Here is a 16,870-nt window from a genome sequence, read left to right as displayed (position 1 = left end):
TAGTATTGAGCACCTTTTCATTTGCCTTTTGGTCATTCATACATGTTCCTTTGGGAAGTGTCTTCTAATTTTTTGTCATTAGAAAACAATCAGATTGTTTGTCTCTTTGTTAAATTTAAAGAGTTCTTTATATAGTCTGGAAATAAGACCTTTCTCATTTATGCCCTTGTGAATATGTGAACGCGTGTTCCCAATCAGTAACTTACCTTTTCATTTCCTTAATAGTGTCTTTTCAGGAACAGAAAATTTTAATTACAATGAAGTTTAGTTTGTTGCATTTTTTTCTTTAATGATTAGTTTTGTTTGTGTCTTAAGAAATCTTTGCCTACCTCAAGATGGTAAAGTTTTCCTCTTACGTTTATTTTCTAGGAGTTACATAGTTTTAGGTTTGACAGGTGGAATTCATTTTTGTGTGTTTGGAGTAAGATAGGAATCAAATTTCCTTTTTTTTTTTTTTTCCCTGTAATGATGTCCAGTTTTTCTATCATCATTAGTTTAAAAGACTGCCATTTCTCCCAGTGAAATTACTCAATGTCTTTGTCAGAAAACATTTGTACTGTTTGCCATCATGTATCTTTCTATCCTTTCACTAGTAATCTATGTCTTTACATATAAATTTTTTAAATGGTTATTAATTTATTTTGAGACAGAGAGAGAGAGAGCAGGGGAGGGGCAGAGAGGGAGAGAGAGAATTCCAAGCAGGCTCCGCCCTGTCAGCACAGAGCCTGACATGACACGGGGCTTGATCTCATGAACCATGAGATCATGACCTAAGCCAAAATCAAGAGTCAGACGCTCAACCTACTGAGCCACCCAGGCACCCCATATATAAATTTTTTTAAACATATGCTGGGTGGAGTTTTTCTGAATACGTTCTGATAATCTGCATTTTAATGAAAATTTTTAACCTTTTTCAGTTAATGTAAATGATTGAGTTTTATTCTTATTCCTAATCTTTTTTTTTCTTATTTTGGAGAGAGTTGCAAGTGAGCAAGAGGCATGGGGAGAGAGAGAATCTCATGAGGGACAGAGAGAGCAGCTCTCCAACTTCAAGGCTCAAGTTCACCTGAAGTGGGGCTCGAGCTTACCCTATGCAAAACTCAAACTCAGGACGTGAGATCATGACCTAAGCCAAAGTCAGATACTTAACCAACTGAGCCACCCAAGCACCCCTGATTTTTTTTTTAAGTTTTATTTATTTACAGAGTCTCTGCACCCAGAATGGGGCTCAAACTCACAACCCCGAGATCAAGAGTTGCATGTGCCTCCAACTGAGCCAGCCAGGCACCCATCTTGTTCCTAATCTTAAGTGTTTCTAGGCACGTGGGTGGCTCAGTTAGTTAAGCAGCCAACTCTTAGTCTCAGCTCAGGTATTGATATTAGGATTGTGAGTTCAAGCCCCCAATTGGGCTCCACACTGGGTGGGAAACCTACGTAAACATAATAAATAAGTGTTTCTAGCATTTTATCATTAAGTATGATGAAATTTTTGGCAAATCTGTGTGATAGATTGCATAGTTCCTTTGTATTCCTAGTTTACTGTGGGTTTTAATCATGAAGATACTATTTTTTCTGTAATGATTTTTGCATGTATTGTGATAGTCATATGTTTTCCTTTCATCTTTACGTCTGTGAATTGCATAAGAAAAATCTATTTATATTAAGCTATTTTAGCATTCCTGGGATAAATCTTGGCCATTCATTTATTCAGTCCACAGATGTTTACTGAGTTCCTATTCTAGTGCCAAAAATTCGAGTTCTAAGTGCTGGGTATACAGCTGTGAACAGTGACAATAGCAAAAGCAAAAATATCTTGGCTTTCATTGAGCTTACGGTCTAATGGTGGCAGTGGGTGAGAGGTGAGCAGAAATTACACAAAACAAATAACACACACACACACACACAGATGTTTATTTACTTTTGAGAGAGAAACAGAGCTCAAGCAGGGGAGGGGCAGAGAGAAAAGGAAACACAAAATCCAATGTAGGCTCCAGGCTCTGAGCTGTCAGCACAGAGTCCAATGTGGGGCTCGAACCCATGAACTGTGAGATCATGATGTGAGCCAAAGTCAGACACTTAACCAACTGAGCCACCCAGGAGCCCCCAAATCATATATTAAATGGAGATAAGTATGTAGAAAAAAATAAAACACGAAGGGTTAGGGAGAAAAGATTACATTCCAAGTGAGAAAGCAGCACTTGAGTAATAAACTGAAAGGGCAGAAGTTTGGAACTATATACCTGCTGGAAGACCATTTCCCTCCGAGAGAACAGAAAATATGAGGGGTGCCTAGTTCAGAGAGAGGTGGGCGGGCTGCTGGAGCACGTAGCAAATGGTTTTACAGGGGTATGCTAGTAAATGTTTAAAAACCTGCTTTCCAGGGGAACCAATCAAACACAAAAAAATCTTCCTGATTTGCAGCATTTACTGATTGTTATGATGTAGATACTTTCACTGTGGATGATGTCTACCAAAGTGACTTCAGCTGGTTTGCAAAATGCCTGGAATTTCAGCAACCTTCTCTAGTATAGCACTGGGTCTCAATGGGCCGTTGAAAGGATTTTAGCTTGTACTCGGAATGAGATGGCAGTCATTGGATACATTCAAACAGGGTGTGACACCTGAAAGAATCTAAGTGCACGGTGAAGAAAGCCTCAAGTATATAAAATCAGGTCTCAAACCTGTGGAAAATCAGTTCTCAAACGGTTTGATTTTGCACAGTCTCAAACTTGAGAGTAAGTTACTGTCACTCCTGACTATATTACTGTATATTTCCTATAAGCAAGAACATTCCCATACATAACCACCGCACAACCTTCAAAACTGGAAAACACATTACTGCTGTCTTAACACTCAGACCTCGCTCAAGTTTTGCCACATGTCCGCATATTATCTATAATAGCAAAAGAACCCAGGTCAGAATCATGCATTGCATTTCATTGTCATGTTTCCTTAGTCTTTTATTTTTATTTTTTTAATGTCTATTTATGTTTGAGAGAGAGTGTGTAGGAGGGGCAGAGAGAGGGGGTAGGGAGGGGGGCAGAGAATTTGAATTAGGCTCCTCTCCACCCGTCCAAAGCCCAAGGCAGGGCTCAAACCCGCGAGCCCTGTGATCATGACCTGGGCTGAAGTCAGGCGCTCAACCTAATGAGCCACCCAGGCGCCCTTCCTTAGTCTCTTAAAATTGGAAACTTTCCACAGTTTTTCTCGACCTTCACAATCTTGACACTTAAAGATGACAGCCTATTTGTTTTGTGGAATATACTTCTATTTGGGTTTATTTCGTGTTTCCTCAAGATTAGGGTCAGGTTGTACATCTTTGGCAGGAATATCACAGAAGTGATGCTGTGTTCTCATTGCATCCTATCAGGTAGCACATGATTTTGACTTATTCCATTAAAGTTCATCTAACTTTGAGCATGTAGATAAGATGATATCTACGTTCACCATAAAGTTACTCCTTTTTTTTTTTTTTTTTGAGGCTTTAACATTTTTATTTAGGAAAACATTGAGTCTGAAGCTATGATGGTTCAGCCTAAAGCATCTGGTTTTCAATCGTGAAGTCAATTTATGTAAAATATTTTTCCCTGTCTATAAAAAACAAATTGAACAGTATTTTAATTATAAGGAAATACAAACATACACTTTAAGCTAGCATATCTGCACTATCATAAAAGAAAGAGGATGTTCTTCCCCTTCCTCAACCATTCAAAGAAGAGAATACTGCAAACTTTAACAACCTCACTGGCTATCATCAGAGTAACTACAGAACAAGGATATCACAGGGATGAAACTATTTCTTTATCTTCCAGAAGGCAGAAGGCTGAGTGCTTTAGCTTTATGAGTGCAAGTAGCATAGGCAGACAAAAACTCACAGTAAATGCACACCAGAACAGGGGCCTAGGTGAAGTTGTCTGACTGGGTTACTGCTTTTATAGGAATGAAGAAGGACAAATCTGAAATGGAGTAAAAAAACAAAAAAAAAAAAAACAAAACCTTTTGTCACATGTATGGGAATCTCAAATCTTTTGCATTGCCATACTCCTGGGGAGTTTTGATATGTAGTGGAAAGAGCTTCAGTGTTCAGGAAGAATAATGTATGGTTGACAAAGGATAGGAGAAATCTTCATGCTTCTGTTCTCTCAGATTTGCTGAGTGCAGTAGCCAGTTCTGACTCCCTGCTCTTGCTGATTCAGTCTGGCAAGACTGTCTCTTTATAATCAATAAAGATTACTTGTAGAGGTCCTTTGAGACTATCTGTAAATGCTCTTGTTCCTCATCAGACTTTCATTTTATTCATTCATTCATTTACATCACTATAGACCTATGGTCTTATTCATTGGGTTACTTTTTTTGCTCCAGTTATACCGGATGTGGCCAGGGGGAGTCCCTTCAAGTGGATTTCTGTCTTTTTTAATGTGCTCCTATTATTCCTTGACTTTTTTCTTTGCGCAGCAACATGTTCCAGGCTCATCTCATTCTTTTCCTGTTCCAGCCCTGGATATAGTTATTTTCTCAGGGAATGCTATTTTGTTTTGCATTTGTTCATTTGTTTTAAAGTGGGAAATGACCTTTCGAAACCAAAATCTGAGCACAAAGTATTCTCATTACTATTGACATGTCACTCTTCCCAGGTCCTAGTGGACAAAAGTAGTGTGTATGTGACATATACCTCATGTTTACGTATGAATGGCTGTACGTGTATGCTTGTGTGTTTGTATATTATACATACATCTACACACATATACATCTGTATTACTGTATCTACTTATATACATTGATTCCACATTATATACCATGACTCCACACTAGTATTTCTAATTCTAGTCTATGGTGGTAGGATCCATTCTGGTGTTTTCCCTTTCCCTCTTTGTAACTGTATTCTCCCACAGCGAGAATACTGGCTTCCATTATTCTCATGACATACATTTATTTGGTTAATTCCCTTTTATGTAACTTATCTTCTGCAGACATCCTTTGCTGCTTCCCATCCCCCACTCCTTCCCACTCAGTGTTGACACCTTCCTGGTATCTTCTTGGGCTCTGCTATGGAATGAATTTGTGTGTCCCCTCAAAATTCATGTGTTGAAACCCTAATGCCCAATATGATGGTATTAGGATATAGAACCTCTGGGAGGTAATTAGGTTTAGATGAGGGCATGAGAATGGAACCACCATGATGGGATTAGTGCCTTTATAAGAAGACACACAGAAGATGCTCCATGCCATGTGAGGATATAATGAGGAGGCGGCCATCTGCAAGCCAGGTAGAGAGCCTGCAACAAGAACCAAATCTGCTGGCACCTTGATCTTTTACTTCCTAGCCATCAGAACTGTAAGAAATGTGTGTTGTTTAAGCTACCCAGCCTGTGGTATTTAATTATAGCAACACGAACAGTCTAAGGCAGGTTCTGAAGCCCTATACCCTGTAACAGCCACCCTCACCCCTCATCCTTAGATTTCCCCTCATCCCTCTTGAGATCTGACATCCCTATGTAGTGGCTGTCCTGGTGGATGCCCTCCTTCCTTCCTCTGCTGGGTTTCTCACATCCATCCCAGGCCACTCTGGTTCTCCGACACTTACATAGATGCCTCCTACCTTACTTAGCCCTCTGTAATTGGCTGAATTTTTCAGGAAGGGGAAGAAGAGTGGTAAGCCAGAGATGGGATGGGGGTGAGGCCTAGAAACCCCATGATATCCCTTGAGTCACTTCTAAGTGCCAACTGCACAGTCCAGCTTGAAAATCGCTGAAGTAGCAAAATGGACAAATTGTGCATCTTTAGAGCAGTGGTCAACAAACTATGGCCCATGGGTCAAATCTAACCTATGACCTGTTTTGGTACAGCTTATGAGCTAAGAGTGGATTTTATATTGTTTAAAGCATTGTTAAAAATAAAATACGGGGGCGCCTGGGTGGCTCAGTCGGTTAAGTGTCTGACTTCAGCTTAGGTCATGAACTCACGGTTTGTGAGTTTCAACCCTGCATCGGACTCTGTGCTGACAGCTCAGAGCCTGGAGCCCGCTTTGGAATCTGTGTCTCCCTCTCTCTGCCCGCCTCCTCCCCCCCGCCACTCACACTCTGTCTCTCTCAAAAATAAACACTTAAAAAAATTTTTAAAAATACAAAGTATAATATGCAACAGAGGCCATATATGGCCCACAAAACCTGAAATACCATCTGGCCCTTCTAACCTCTGCTTTAGAGGATTATTATTATTATTTTCTTTTAATTATTTATTTAGAGTGAGCACTAGCGGGAGTGGGGGGCAGAGGCAGAGGGAGAGGGACAGAGAATCTGAAGCAGGCTTCATGCTCCATGCTGAGGCTAATGAGGAACTTGATTCCATGAACCGTGAGATCAACACCTGAGCCAAAATCAAGAGTTGGATGCTTAACCGACTGAGCCGCCCAGGCACCCTTTGAAGTTTATTTCTTGAGCATCGGTTCTTAAAACTAGTGTTAAAAAAAAATTTTTTTTTGAACGTTTGTCTATCTTTGAGAGGGAGAGAGACAGAGTGTGAGCAGGGGACAGGCAGAGAGAGAGGGAGACAGAATCCGAAGCAGGCTCCAAGCTGTCAGCACAGAGCCCAGTGCAGGGCTATATCATGACCTGAGCCCATGTCGTACACTTAACCAACGAGGTACGACACCTGGAGCCAGCCAGGTGCCTTCTCAAAATTAGACTTTTGACTCAAGAGTTTGGGAATGTATTCCCTGGAAAAGACTCAGGGTCTTAATATTCTGTATTGCCAGTTAGGTGCAGATTCATATGCTTTGAAGAGAAACTAGCCAGAAAGTAATCTTAAGGTTTTCTAAGAAAGAGGCCTGATCAAGATTCATACCTCAACACAGGGTTTGATCTCTGTTCTTAGATAACACTCAAGTAGATGGCCTACCTTTTGTACTTAGGTTATACCAAGTTGATGGCCCGCCCCTGCTGTCTGCACTTAAGAGGGAGTCAGAATGCTTGACACCTCTGTTAACACTGCTAAGCATATTTTAGCTTCATATAAGGATAATTTCAATATGTCTTCATCCCCTGCCATGCTTTTGGTGTCTGGTGGACAGGGAATGTACTCTGCTTTACTCTTGGTTGCCTACTCCAAGTGATTTGTGCTTGTGAATTGGCTTAGCAAATCCTTTCATATCTGGTATTCATACATCACTAGATTGTTTTCTTAAGTGTTTTCTTCTGTATCTTTCATTTCATGTAATCCTGGTCTTATCAAAATCCTGTATATCAAATGACAATACTTTATTGTAAGTAAAATACAGCATCATTGTAATGCTAGTCTCAGAAGAATATTTCACTCACTAGCCCATTCATTATTCAAATAACAGCGCTTGACCTCTGACAGTTACTGCAGCCCTCCACCTGCTTCCATAGTACTCAGTATTTACCATGAATAAGTGCAATGCAACGTAGTTGCTTTTTTTTTTTTTGACACCCAAATCTCTTTTATGAGTGGGGGTGGGGCACGAGGTGGGGTTGAGTTCAGGGCCCTCTCACTCACTAGGCCACTTGTTCGTTGGTGCTGCTTCCTGAGTCCTGCAGCTTCATCACAGCAGGCAGCCCAGGCAGGCTGGAGAAGGGCTTGGTGCACAGGCCCTTAAAGGCTTCATCTGGTGCACAGGGGAGTGGGTGGAGCTGCCCAGAAGGCCAGGCCCACAGTGGGTGGGGCCTGCAGCCGTGCTGCCGGACTGGTGAAGCCACACTCCCCGTGTCTTGCCATCATCCAGAAGCTGGTCAACCGTGTACAGCTGCTTGGGCAGCTGCTTGAGGATTCGCTCAATGATGTGCTTCAGCTTGACCGTGGTTCAACTCCTTGGCGTCAGTGAAGATGATTGTCTTGTGGCACCAGATCATGAGGAACATGTCCCGAAGTTGGCAGGCTGTCCCCCAACCCCCTCCCGGTGCAACTCATCATTCTGGCCTGGCCTCACCACGTGTTTTAACACTCCCTTGATCATTCCTGTTCACTTACCTGTGTCCTACTTGGAGTAGGGGGGGTGCGGAGCAGAGAAAATATCTTGTTAATTGTTGTATTTCTGGTACCTGGCACATAATAGAACTCAAAATAGGTGTATTGAATGAATGAGTGAAAAAGTAAATGAATGTATAAACCATGATAGGGCCAAGGAATGCATAGGTGAATAAACCATAGATGAATGTGCTGCCTTGAGTTCTCTTACCAGAAATACTTTGAAGAACAAGTGCGTAATGTAGGACAGGTTAGCATTAGATTGTGCTAGTTCAGAGAACCTGCATTTGGGGAAACTGGTTGGAGGAAATAAGGGCTACTAGGAGGTGGAAGGTGGACTGTGCGTGCAGGATGGCCCTGGGAGCAACCCCACGAAGGTCTAGGTGGAGTAGCTACAGCAAGCATTAGAATAGAGAATTGGGGCTCAGAATCTTTATTAGCAATGGGGAAAAGTGCACATTTAAAAATTCATCATTATTACCATAAAAAAAAGCAAGAATAAAAATATGTTCCAGAACTTTCATGTTACTGTGACTGTGAAAAGTAGTCTGATCTCGTGTAAATCTAGTATATGATGTTTTCCTTTATGATCTGTTCACTGCTATTTTGGGAGGCCAGTGACTTTAAAGCATTTATTGAAAAGGAACAGAGAGATCCTTGGCCATTTTTGTCTTGTGTATCTTGTGGTTTTCATCATTGAGAAGCAATTTTTTGTGTGTTTTATTTTTAATTACCAGGGAGCCTAAAGAAGGAGGTGGTACGCCCATGGATATTTCTATAACACCATCATCACTCCAGGTGAAGACCCCTGCAGACTGCACAGAGCTCCGGCTTCCAGCAGAGGTCAGGCTTGTACCTTCCTCTTGCCGAGGGCTGCAGTACGTGGCTGGAGATGGGCTGCACCTGCGGCTGCAGGTGTGGGCAGAATCCAATGCCAGTAAGTGATACCAGCACTCCTGTTTTAGCACTTAGTTCTTCATTGTAAATCAAAGCTGATTCTCCCTTTGAAAATTTGACCTTTTCCCAGGTGGAAAAGACTGTTCTGCAGCAGCATGGAAAGAGCTGATGGTCAGAAGGTTTCTTTGTCAGCTCTGCCAGTTATTAGGTGTGCAGTTCAACATGCCCTTCAACCTTTCCGAAGTTTTGTTTGGGAGGGGGTTGCGGGGGTTAGTGGGTTTTTTGTCCTCCATTTAACAGATTTTATTTTTTAGAGTAGTTTTAGGTTCACAGCAAAATTAGCAGAAGGTACAGAGATTTCCTATGTAACCCCTGCCTTCTTTCTTTAATTGTAAAATTACCTACCTTGGCGAGTTGATTACCTACCTCACTGAAGATTAAATGAGAGAGCAATTGTGCAACACCTGGTTGATTTTCAAGCATTAGTATTCATCCACCCAACAAACATTGTCTTACGCTATGTGCTACGCTTTGATCTAGGTGCTGGGATATACAGAAGTGACCACGCTCAGAAGGTCTCTGCTCTTAGGGAGCTTACATTCTCATGGGTGGGAACAGATAATGAACAAATAAGTTACTTGGGTACAGAGAAAAGTGCTCTGGTCAAAGTAGAGCAGAATAATGGGATGGGGAGTGACTAGGGTGAAAGGTGCCCAGGGAAGACCACTTGATGCTCGACCAGGGGATGGAATGATGAAAGTGGTCTCATCCACGTAGAGACATTTCCAGATAGAGCAACACATATAAAGATTCTGAAATTGAGTTTGATGTATAATTTGATTTTGGTTATTGCTATGCCTGTTATGTTTCTGATATTTTGTTACTGTCACATTCAGTCAGATGGTAGAAATGTTTCTCAGAGTAACTTATTGAATAAAATATTGGTTCATTAAATCTCTTACCATGGAAGTAAGATGCTTTAAAGGATTAAAAATGATGTAAAAAAGGGAGGGGCACCCGGGTGGCTCAGTCCATTAAGTATCTGACTCTTGATGTCAGCTCAGATCATGATCTCACAGTTCAATGTGAGTTCGAGCCTGGCATCAGGCTCTGTGCTGACAGTGTGGAACCTGCTAGGGATTCTCTCTCCCTCTCTCTCTCTGCTCCTTGCGTGCTCGCTCATGCGTGTGCACACGCTCTCCCTCTCTCTCAAAATAAATAAACTTAAAAAAAAATGATTTAAAAAGGGTAAACAGGCTGTAACAGATCTATGAGATGCTGATTATCAGGGAAGGATCATAATTGTTTCAACTGCACCCTGAGACTTTGTTCTGCCTCATCTGTGCTCAGCCTTTCATTTGAGCGGCATGGACCCTAGAGGTGGGGTCAGCAGGATTGTTTTGAAGAGCCATGTAGGTGATGTGGAGCATTCCCCTGAGTCTTGTGCTGCTCTTTCATTGTAGAGTCATTTTTGCTCAAGTCCTGGATTAATGAATAACTAGTCTGAGTTGGGCAGAGTTGGTTTTAGGAATACGGGGTTGGAAAATGAAATGTCATGGAGCTCAAGTGACATATCCAAATGCTAAGAATGACTCTTGTAATAACCATGGAAAGAAGAATGGGGTCACCAAGATGGGAAATAGACTAATAATGGAAACTGGGGAAAGGCAGGCATGAAAGCCACACTGGGGTATTTTCCGATCTTCTGCTAGTTTTCTGGATTTGTGATTTTAGATCCCACACTGGGGAGGTAGGGAGGCCTTCTGGAGACGGGGTTGGTTTGTTGCCTACTCATCTTCTGTAATAGTTGATAAATAGCAAAACTTGAACTAATAGAAAAAATTTAAATCAGCAAGCATTGTTGTTTCATTTTAGTTGTAGAACAGAAGAAATTGCTGTATGTTGGTTTGCATATTGTTTGCATTCCATTGGTCTCCTGTTCCTTTACATTTTTAAAATGTTTTACTCAAATATCTGGAAAGGAAGACTTTCAAAGACCTGTTCGGTAGTGTATAAAAGGGTATGCAAAATAGATCTCAGTACTTAATAGCTTTGGTGCTTTCCACATAATAGGTGGTGAATAAATATTTGCTGGATGAATAAATATCAGATAGATACATACTGATGTTAATTTGAGTCAAAATGTAGTGTAGGAAGTGACTTTTGACATTTTTAGCATTTAGTTGTGTTTTGAGGTTCTTAAAAAGTTGACTTTTCAACTATAAACGTTCTTTTAAGGACTATAGTAAACACATTATGGTATTCTGACTGGAACATAAGTCAGATCATGACCTTTGACAGGGAACTGGCTACAGTAAAATCTGATACAGCACAAGCATTATTCATCCCCAGGTGGCAGTACTCTCCCAGGATGCCACTCTGTCAGGAAGTTCTGACTTGAACGTGAGCCAGTGGATCCTGCTGGGTGACCAGCAGGGGGGAGTGTTTCACTGAAAATTTGTTTATTCGTTCTGAAAAGAATATTTCGAAAGAATGTTTTGAATGACTTACCCAGGTCTACTTATTATCTGCTCAAAATTAAAGAATACTGTTTACTTCACTTTACTGCTACAGGGATTGGTGGACACCCCTAGAAATTAAAAGGATGACTTTTTAATTGTCAAGGCTTAAACTTTCTTGCATCAGTTTTTAAAATCTTAACATACCTACGAAGTAACATAAACCAAGTTTACATTGCTTGATTTTAATGTGTATGACCTCATTTCATTAAAAAAAATTTTTTTATAGACAAGTACTTTTGTGTGTGGGTTTTTGGTTTTTGTTTTTGGAAATGAAAGTTTCCTTTCTTCGTGAGTTAAAGAATGGAAGCCAAGGGAATGCTGTGCTTTACATAATGTGGGAAATGTACATTTTTCCACAGCTTTAACCAGGAGTTGAGTTTTGCTCTTGAAAGATTGAGTTCTTCTTAGGAGCCATTCTATTCCCAGGAACCTGTCCAATAGAGACCAGTTTCAAGATTCTTTTTGTATGCATTGGTAATAGGCCAGAGTTGACATAGACCTTGTTTAAATCAAATTAAACTTAAATTTGAGAGATAGAGCCAGCAGTCATGGAGATGAAAAACTATACCTAAAACAGCAGAGGAAAGCTGAGGATGGTGAAGCTCCTTGTAGTTAGTTTGATGTGAAAGAAATTGCTACTTTTCTCTCATCCTTAGTGTCGGTATTTATGGAATGAGTGAGATAACTCAATGGTATGTTACATGGATCATCTAGGGAGATACCTAGCTCTGAGACACTTGGCAAAATCTTGTGGTATTTTTAAAAAATTTTTTAAAGACTTATTTATTTATTTGTTTATTTATTTATTTAGAGGGAGAGAGGAGAGAGAGAGAGCATGAGGGGGTAGGGGCAGAGAGAGTGGGGGAAAGAGAAAACTCCAAGCAGGCTTCACACTTTGAGTGCAGAGCTGTATGCAGGGCTTGAACTTACAAACCGTGATCATGACCTGAACCGAAATCAAGAATCGGATGCTTAACCGACTGAGCCCCCAGGTGCCCCAGCAAAATCTTGTTTTTGAGAACGCTTCACAATATTTGCTTCTGGTTGAGTCATCAGATAATGTTAATTAAATGTGTACTTCTGGGTAGATCGTAAACAGTGTTTATTGATCGTAATTTATTGTGGCTGTTAAACTCTTTAAGTATGTTAATATATTTGTTCCAAACCTCTAAGATTTGCTATTTCATTGATTTTTTTTTTTTTTTTTTTAGAACTGATTTCCATGTTTAATCAAAGCTCACAAACCCGAGAATGCTGTACATTTTATTGCCAGTCCTGTGGTGAAGTCATAATAAGGGACAGGTAAGGAATTTATTTAACACTGATTAATTCTGTGCCTGGCAATGGTTTTCTTTTTCTTCTATCAGAATTTTTGAAGTAATTGCCAGGGGAGAAGTATATGGCCTTAAAATGAGAGCCAGCTTAATGTCACTTTGAACAAAATCAACCATTAAGCTCTCCAGCAATCATAGAGCAGTTAGGTCTTCTAAAAGGGGACAAAGGGGAACATGGCATGCTGGCTTTGAGGGAGGAAGGCTTATCTTGGTGGAAGCCTGTGTAGATCACTGAAGCATGTGTCTTCTGAAAAGAGACATGGACTCTGTTGCATGTTTTATCCATCATGTTGGTGAATGAGGTTTTCTCCACATTAAATGAATTTTCTAAATCACAGAGGCTCGTGCAACACAGCTTTTTATTTGAGCTATTTCTATTAGTGCTTTTCTAAACTCCATGTCCTATTTCCCCATTTATTAAAACAGAGCTTATGGAGCACAAATTAACCTTTTCTTGATGATTAAGTTAATCTTGTAACCTCTTCTTGCAGTGTGCTGTGGTTACTCTATTGAGGTGGGAGGGGCTCTTTGCTATATTCTTTCTATTCCCAAGGTGTCTCTTTTCCTTATTTTTTCCCATCTTCTCCTGTTCTTTTGTCAACCTTCTTGTTACCTTGGCACAAACCATTTCCCCCGAATTTTCAGCTTCTAATCATTCATTGGTTGGAAAGACAGATAAAACTGTTAATATCTTTAACAATATTTAAAGAAAGAAGTTAGATTTCTTTGTTAGATGTGTTTCCTGTGAGACAGGTTCCTGAGACTTAGATGTGAATGGCTCCTTGTCTGCATCTGAAACCTGCTCCTCTTTCAGTGTTCCTTGCCTCAATGAATGCCAGACCTCTACCTGCATAGAGCTACTCTCTCCCCTGGAATGCTCCACACACCTCTCTCTCCCTCTGGTTAGCGCCTACCTAAATTCATCCGACAGGGCTCAATTGCTGGGAGCCCTCCCTGAACCCTGGGTTGGTTTATGTGCTCGTCTAAAGTTTATGTGCTCTGCTAAGGGTAGTATCTAGTGGTATAGAGTCAGAAGCCAGACTATCTGGTTTGCATCCACTATTTATTAGCTGTGACTCTGGGCAAGTTACTTAACCACTCCGTGCCTCAAGTTCCTTATTACAAAAATATAAATGATAATAGTAGCTACCTCATAGGGTTGTTGGGAGCATCAAATAAATTTAAGTGTTTATAGCAGTGCCTTGGCACATGGTAGGCATTCAGTATATGATGGTTACTGCTGTAATCATTATTCTTATCATCATCCCTAGCATCATCAGCATCAGCCCAGGATCAGGCCACAGTGCCTGAAAAATAGTGCACTCTCAATAAATTCTTCCTGGGTTGAATTGAATAAACAGTGGGGTGTTTATTTTGGCTTTCCACCAGCCTCTCTTGCTTACTTTCTGATTCCTGGCAGTGTCCCAGGTAGATGAGATCATGGAAAGTTACCCTAATACAAGTGGGGGGATTGTGAATGGAGCACCTCTGAATGATTATCTTGGGTAAGAAATGAAGTGACTAAATCTGCAGAAGAGAGGAGAATGTCCTTGCTCAGATGTCCTGCAGGCTGAAGTTGCTGCCGAATGTGTACTCCGTGACAGACCCACTGTAGCCTGACATGTCCAGAGCATTCCAGTTTATGTTGTAGTTGAACCTCGAAACTTTTCCTTCTCTCAGTCTGTTTCAGGCTTTGGTTTAATTCTCACATAAAGTTTCTGAAACAGGCCTGGCTATCCAACATTGAGGTGACCTAGAAGTTACAGGAGGAGCAGGTTAAATTCAGTGTAACACTATTTCCTGGTACTGCTCACCATAAAAGATATGCTCATTCGTTATTGGCTGATATTTGTGTTTCATTGGAAAAGGATGATGATATAAAAAATTGTTAACCTGCAGCAAGTTTTCCTATTCAGGAGCTGTATCTTCTGTTTTGTGTCAATTCTTTTTATAATCATGGAATTGAGAACCAGAAGGGCTTCCAGGTGAACACAGAGGGACAGTTTCACTCTCCCTAATGCTGACTGTCTGGAAGGCCATGTGATGTAAAGCAGAAGTAGGAGATGGGACCTTGGGTTTGAACTCCAGCTTCACCACTTAGTAGCTGGGGAACCTTGTCCACATCACCTCAGCTTCTTCTTGAGTAGACATAATGAGTTTTCTTAAATAGCTATGTCAAGAGACAGAATCTTAGTGACAGAGAAGATTTAGGAGCTTGTTTGGGCCTAACTCCCAGTCTAAATGGGTACTCTTATTTGCCTTCTTCCTCTTTGTAAAAATTCAAATCTGACCTGTCACTTCCCTGCTTAGAATTCTGTAATGCTTCCTACCCATTTCTGTTTCTTCTTAAGTAGACATTATAAGGCCTATTTTCTGAACTTGTCAGAAGAGTTAAAGGCTGAAATATATATAATAGTAAAAGCTCGACAAGCTCTTTTTAATTGTTTTTACAGACTCCTTCCACCACCACCCCCTTTCCATATTGGTCTTATTAGAAAACTAGCAAGTTATCTAGTTTAGTGTTTCAAATCCTTTTGATTCAGGACTGTGTTTTTTAGATGTGCCAGGGAAATGACCCTCCTTTCTCCCTTTTTCTTTCTGAGAAGATAAACATGGACTTACCTGAAAGTCTTTTCCTATCTCACCTGTGCGCCTGGCATGTGTGTGCCTCTGGAACAATGCAGAGAACTCATTAGTAGGTGATTCAAGACTTTGCTTACATTTCACTCTTAGGCAGCATGCCCCATGACTGTTGGAAAAACAAGTATCATCCAGTATCAGCACAAGGATTTCATGTTGACTTTTTACATTAAACCCAGTGGTCTTTTCATTTCTCCCTCAGTTTCCTGTTTCATGCAGGTAGTAAGGATATCTTTTGTGCTTGTTAAATAGAAAACAAAATGAAGTGTATTTCAAAAAAGGCTTGTATGTTCCATAATCAAAGTCAACTAATTGTAAGCATCTTTTCCAGGAGGGCTTGGATAGGTGTGATAGGGCAAGGATAATCAACCTTGGGATGGGTTGATTTATCTGTACTGGGAAATCCTCTAATGAGAGGATCTGCTTACTGGCTAGCCTTATTATTTGGGAATAAGACCCTTTAGTTTTCTAGGCCTCAGTTTTCTCACCTGTAGAATAGGAAGTTGGATTAGATACATCTGTAGGAGCCCTACCAGAAGAAAATTCTGTGATTAGTAAACCTCATAAAGTTATACCTTGGGTTCTGTGATTGATGATTATTTGGGTAATGCAAGACTAATCCTTGTTCCTTTTTTTTTGTTTGTTTCTTTTTTTGGCTTGTTTGTTTTTAATGAAAAAGGTTCTTGTTAAGCAAATTATAGAAATAAGATGCAAAGGACTGTTTAATCTATTCACACTCATTAATGGCTTTTAAAACTTAATAGCACCGAGATGCATGAAATCTGCTAATGATAGCAGTCCTTTTTCTTAGTTTAGGAATACATGATCCTAACCATTTGTTTTGGTTATTTGAAAACAAATAATGCCTATTTTTTTACCATAAAATTCACCAACATACATTTTTTACCAGTTCAGAGTTTTTGTATAAAATTGTCTAAACAGGGTGCATGGGTGGCGTAGTTGGTTAAACGTCCGACTTCGGCTCAGGTTATGATCTCTCAGTTTGTGAGTTCGAGCCCCGTGTTGGGCTCTGTGCTGACAGCTCAGAGCCTGGAGCCTGCTTCAGATTCTGTGTCTCCCTCTCTCTCTGCCACTCCCCCACTCATACTCTCTCTCTCACTCTCAAAAATAAATAAACATTTAAAAAAGTTAAAAAGAAAAATTGAACATATACAGTTTATGATTACACTCTTGAGACCAATAGGCCCTAATATCAGGTAACAATAATAACAAAATTTACTTTTTTGTGAGTAGTGTCAGAAACAGCTAAATGGTTATTGTGTTTGGGATTTGTTGTGTCGCCTAGAAATAAATTCATGCCAGACTTGAGTTAAATCAGTTAGACATTCAAACAAAAGCCTTTTGAGAGGTCCATTTTTCAGTCCATTTGAGAGGTCTTCAAAGGTCTCTGGACAGGCCCTCCTCATTTCACCTGCACCAGCAGAGCTGGATGTCAGCCGGCAGCCAGGGAGGCCATGGAAACTAGAAGAAACA

General features: G+C 40.5%; 1 protein-coding gene and 1 pseudogene across 7 annotated transcripts in view; one reads left to right on the top strand and one right to left on the bottom strand.

Moving 5' to 3' along the window:
* Window positions 1–16,870, top strand: part of UBE3D (ubiquitin protein ligase E3D) — a 240,077-nt gene that overhangs the window by 1,777 nt on the left and 221,430 nt on the right. For all 7 annotated transcript variants that reach the window (XR_015251364.1, XR_015251365.1, XR_015251366.1 and 4 more), the window contains exons 2-3: window positions 8,721–8,920; window positions 12,614–12,704. Coding sequence is in view for 4 of the 7 variants with exons in the window: in XM_025925182.2 (XP_025780967.1) it covers window positions 8,721–8,920; window positions 12,614–12,704 (291 nt within the window). In the remaining 3 variants the exon portion in view is untranslated. The remainder of the gene's footprint in view (window positions 1–8,720; window positions 8,921–12,613; window positions 12,705–16,870) is intronic.
* Window positions 7,515–7,874, bottom strand: LOC112862170 (elongin-B pseudogene; annotated as a pseudogene).

The sequence above is a fragment of the Puma concolor genome, chromosome B2, assembly GCF_028749965.1.
Source record: "Puma concolor isolate L17-30 chromosome B2, mPumCon1.1.hap2, whole genome shotgun sequence".
Taxonomy (NCBI): Eukaryota; Metazoa; Chordata; class Mammalia; order Carnivora; family Felidae; genus Puma; species Puma concolor.
This window is presented reverse-complemented; position numbering and strand designations above follow the sequence as displayed.